The 5,515-nt window shown below is 39.1% G+C and overlaps 1 protein-coding gene across 1 annotated transcript; it reads right to left on the bottom strand.

The window, feature by feature from the left end:
* Nucleotides 1-911: 911 nt before the first annotated feature.
* Nucleotides 912-1,853, bottom strand: LOC143477378 (olfactory receptor 51I2-like). Its single transcript, XM_076975960.1, has one exon. The coding sequence runs from the start codon at nucleotides 1,851-1,853 to the stop codon at nucleotides 912-914; it is 942 nt and encodes a 313-aa protein (XP_076832075.1).
* Between the last annotated feature and the right edge of the window lie 3,662 nt (nucleotides 1,854-5,515).

Below are 5,515 nucleotides of genomic sequence, written 5' to 3'. Positions count from 1 at the left end.
AGGAACCCGCTTGAAAGACAAGATATGGTTTACTGGGCCTGCCTTTTTAACTCAGCCTATCAACGTGCTGCCTTAGGCGCAGACCTTTGAAGTCCTGCAGCCAGACCAAGAGCCTAAAATCCAGCTACAAGTGACCACTCTATCCACGACGGTGCTTAAGCATCCTGGTGCTCAGCGCTTCGGCCACTTTTCACGTTGGGAGTTCTCTTACGAGGGCCATCAGTGTGCTGATTCACACTATTCAACGCTTCAAAAGGAACAAGCGCTCCTGGGTTTATATTTGAAATGCTCTTGTATTATATTATTTAGAATATTATAGTCTCTCTAGACACAATCATCTCTCTGGATGATTTTCCATCATTGGTGTGCAATTGTTACAAATAGTATACATATGTTGCTACAAATGTTACAAATACACACCTCCCTCACTCTCAGTCACCCACCTACTGACCCCCACCCCCTTATCATGTGCAACTAGTAAGAAACTAACCATAATGAAAATGTTAGCAGAGGCTTTTAGAATTTATAAAGAAGTGGCTTAATTCTCCAACACATTCATTCGTTACACAAAACTCAAAGCTACAACTCAGTTATGTAAATAAATTAAGGAAATTCCAACATCTATGTGACAAGTAAGCTTAACTAATAATACAGGAATACTGAATTATCTAATAACCTAAAAATCATACATTTTGAAATGCAGAACGAACAATGTTTTCACTTAACAGCTCTGTAGACTAAGATAAGAGGCGTGTGGGTCAGACAATTTTGGGGGGTTTTTTGGCCTCAAGAACTCTTACAGGATTAACATTTGACAAGGTTTTATATTATGTCATTTCTAAAAGACTCTAAACAAATATGAAACAATGTTCATATCAGAAAACATCATACTTGTGTTCTGCCAGGCAAAGTCACCTCTGTCTCAGTGCTTTAAGTTTGTAGCCACACAATTTTAGAAAGCTGTGTCGTATCTGAGTCACTTTCAGTCCATATATTAAGGGGTTTAGGAGAGGTGGAACAACGAGATACTCCATACTCCAGATATCACGAACAGCTTGTGGGCCGTTACTTTTACCATAGCGAGAATACAGAGCATCAAAGAGCATGGAAAGGGCAAAGTTCATGAGTGTTATTAAGTGGGGAAGACATGTCTGCATGAATTTAATCCGCTCTGTCTTGGACCGCAAAGCAGCTCTGATGATTTGAATATATGACACAATGACAAACATAGCTTGGGAAAAATGAGAAATTATTAAGTAGTACCCATACAGGTTGTTAACTGTCACATCTGTGCATGATAGCTTCACAACCTCCCAGTTAGAACAGTAAGGCTTTTCAATGTTCTTACCACATAAGGTAAGTCGAATTGTTAATCCAATCCCAACAAGTGTCTCTATGAACGCGTAGGTCCAGGTACAAATGAGCAATTTTCCCACCATCTGGTTTGTCATGATGGTATGATACTCCAAGGGTTTACAAATTGCTACATACCTGTCATAGGCCATCACTGTAAGACATGTGAATTCACAAAACGCATAAGAGTAAATTATGAATATTTGTGTTATGCATCCAGTATATGAGATAACAGGAGAATCTACTATCAAATCAGCAAGGATCTTTGGATAGACAGCAGAGACACCATATATTCCATTAACAAACAAGTTGCATACAAACAGATACATTGGCTCATGTAGCATTTTATCTAAAGCAATTGTAATAACCAATGTAGAATTTGCAAAGAGAGTGAAAAGGTAAATCAAGAGACCAAATCCAAAGTAAATTTGTTTGTTGGTCCTTGTGTCATTAAGTCCTTGGAGCACAAACATGATGTTTCCAGAATAATTTTCCATCATTGATAAGTTTTTTTTACAAAGCTTTTTGTTTTAATAAAGAAGTAAAAACATTATACTGGACTCATAAAAAACCCCATAAAAAAGGCACTGCCAATTCTATAATAGTCACTGTGACATTGACCTTTTTGGTCTCTGCTTTTATGCTCACATTGGCAGTCTCATTGTCATGTGATGTAATATTTTACATATTAAGTGGATGAAATCATTTGAGATCTACTTAAAACTTCAGTAAATGAAAAAAAATCCATGTGGATGTAAAAACGAGAGACTAACAATTGTTTTCAGACACTGATCATTATTCAACAACTATGGAATACATTTCACAGATGAAAAATACACATATGCTTTATCTAAATATTGATTTTTGTATTTAACAAATGTGCCTCTGCAAGATTTTTATTTTAAAGGAATTTCTTGTCCGCTATTCCTAATTCATCAAATTTGTTTTGAAGCCTTCCACTAGATCAAACAAAAATCATTGTAGTGTGTACATTAATTAGAACTGTCACGGTAGGCCAGGACCTGGGCTCAGGGGAGACGGCCACTCCTGCCGTGAGCCTGTCACCTCGAGTCACTGTGTTTGTTTCCTCCTAATTGTCCTTCACTTCTGCACCTTTATTTTACAGTGTTTGCTATCTTCTTCCAGATTTCAAGAGAGGTAGTCGCACTTATCTCTTACTTCTCTCTTGCTTCTACACTCCCTTCCCTGGTTTTTGCTGGGAAATTAAAGAGTGGGGTCAGTTATTGAACGCCCACGAAAATTGCCCTGTCAGAGATGGCTCTCACCTTCCACCACAAACTTTGACACAAAAACTGTGTGCCAGGCCTCTGGCTCCCCCTTCCCCATCTGAATGAATCACGCGTCTCTCTGCTTGACTGTCTGTGTTATCAATGCTTGTATGTGCTATGGGGATTTTTTGTATGCACACAGACTGTTGTCCTGTTGTGAGAATAATCTGTGTTTATATTTTTTGTCTCCTCCAAGTGTTATCTCTCTATATTTCTCCCCCATGCAGAGCTGGCGGTGCTCTAGATGCAGCGGCTGCTCTGGGCTCCCGGTGCTTTAACACTGGGCCCCAGGGAACTATATTTCATGCATTGTACTTGTACAATGTATGATAATAAAGTCTTTCTGATTCTGATATTCTGATCTTGCCTGTTATGGACAATAAAGCTCAACAAATGCCTTTAACACCTCCTGCTGCTTCTGCTCCATCACAAGAACAAATAAGGTCTGGAAACACTGCACCTGTTCTCATTGTCAGGTCCTGCACTCTCCTGTCTCACCTCCCAAGGTCCATCTCCCCAGAGTTCTAGACATATCAGCTGTTCTTCTTTATTGCAATTTGCATGTATACTTAAACCCACCTAGCCCTCATGCACACCGCAAAGTATTGCCATTCCTTCTGTGCTTGCATACCACGCAATTATTCTCTGATCCGGTTTCATGTGTATGATCTCTGCCTTAGTTTCTCCAACCTTGCCTTTGGCTGGCCCTTCTGTTACCTCTTTACTGTTTTGGATTATCTGGATTTTGACCACTGCCTGTGTATTACCATGCCACTTCTTAATCTGTCCTCTTATATTAAACCTACATATGGGTCCAAACCAGCCTCGGTTTATTAAATGTTTCTAAGAGGACCTGTTACAAATTGCATCTTCCTCCCATACTAGCTCAGTTAACCTGCCTGGACCAGTTTACTCACCAAGCTCAAGTCCCAGTTGAAATTTGACTAAACAAATTCTCTGAAAGAAATACACTATATTGCCAAAAGTATTTGCTCACATTCCTTGAATCACATATGAGCTTAAGTCCATAGGGACTTATGACGTTGGTCCACCCTTTGCCGCTAGAACAGTTTCAACTCTTCTGGGAAGGCTGTCCACAAGGTTTAGGAGTGTGTTTATGGGAATTTTTGACCATGCTTCCAGAAGCACATTTGTGAGGTCACATACTGATATTGGATGAGAAGACCCGGCTCTCAGTCTCTGCTCTAATTCATCCCAAAGGTGTGCTATTGGTTTGAGGTCAGGACTCTGTGCAGGCAAGTCAAGTTCATTCACAGCAGACTGATGCACAGTCATGTTGGAAGAGGAACACAAAGTTGGGAGCATGGAATTGTCCAAAATGTTTTGGTATGCTGAAGCATTCAGAGTTCCTTTAACTGGAACTTGAGGGCCAAGTCCAGCTCCTGAAAAACAACCTCACACCATAATCCCCCCTCCACCAAACTTTCCACTTTCCACAATGCAGTCATTCTTCTGGCAACTGCCAAACTCAGACTTGTCCATCAGATTGCCAGATGAAGAAGCACGGTTTGTCAGTCCAGAGAACGTGCCTTCACTGCTCTAGAGTCCAGTGGCAGCGTGCTTTACACCCCTGCATCCGATGCTTTGCATTGCACTTGGTGATGTTTGGTCTGGATTAAAATGTTCACATATACATTTTTATGTACAAATGTCTATATGGTGATGTTTACAAATTAGGTTTTTTTGAAGGCACAATTTCCACACAAGCAGATTTCCACGGGCAATGATACTACTTACATATCGTGAAATAAATTAGTTCAAAATGTTCTAATATAATAATATAATAACATAAAGTGACCTCTGTAAATACTGCAAATCACTCTCTTCACTGTTGTTTGTGGGCAAACCCAGCACTGGTACTCACACATGAAAATGTAACATGGCTAGAACCTGAAACAAGTAAGTAAGTTGGAGAGAAACTGTGTGTTATACTGGAAAGCTTTTAGGTTTAATTCCTAGGAACATTTCATTGTGTAAAATTTGTTTCATGTCTTAATGAGAAGCAGTTTGATATTCTGAACTATATTGTTATTGGTTTCCTTAACACTTCCTTAAGGCATATGCAGATGTATCTGAAAGAATTTGTTAAGATCTGCAGTTCTAGCAAATTTAATGAGCAAAGAGCTCTCCTGGGTTTACATTTGAAATGCTCTTGTATTATATTATTTATAATATTATCTCTGTAGCCACAATCATCTGTCTGGATGAATTTTCCGTCATTTGTGTGCAATTGTTACAAATAGTATACAAATGTTGTTACAAATTTTACAAATACTTACCTCCCTCACTCTCAGTTACCCACCTACTGACACCCCCCCTATCATCTGCAACTAGTAGGAAGCTAATCATAATCAAAACTTTAGCAGAAGCTTTTAGAATTTATAAAGAAGTGGCTTAACTCTCCAATACATTTATCCATTACACTAAACAAAGTAAGCTACAACACAGTTATGTAAATCAACAAAGGAAATTCAAACACCTGTGACATGTTGTCTAAGTAGGCTTACTAATATTACAGGAAGACTGAATTCTTTTTCTTTTTATAAATATAATAACCTTTTGAAATGCAGAAGTAACAAGGTTACTGTTGCAGTTTTCACTTAACAGCTCTGGAGACTAAGATAAGTGGGTCAGGTGGGTCAGACAATTTTGGGGGGGGGGGGGGGGGGGTTTGGCCTGAAGAACTCTTACAGGATTAACATTTGACAAGGATTTATATTATGCTATTTCTAAAATACTCTAAGCAAATATGAAGCAATGTTCATACCAGAAAACATCATAGTTGTGTTCTGCCAGGCAAAGCCACTGTTGAGTGTGCCTGCATCAAGACAGAAGTATTATCAGAACCAATC

The sequence above is a fragment of the Brachyhypopomus gauderio genome, chromosome 16 (genome assembly GCF_052324685.1).
Source record: "Brachyhypopomus gauderio isolate BG-103 chromosome 16, BGAUD_0.2, whole genome shotgun sequence".
Classification (NCBI taxonomy): Eukaryota; Metazoa; Chordata; class Actinopteri; order Gymnotiformes; family Hypopomidae; genus Brachyhypopomus; species Brachyhypopomus gauderio.
The sequence above is the reverse complement of the archived record's forward strand: the minus strand, read 5'-3'. Positions and strand labels throughout refer to the sequence as shown.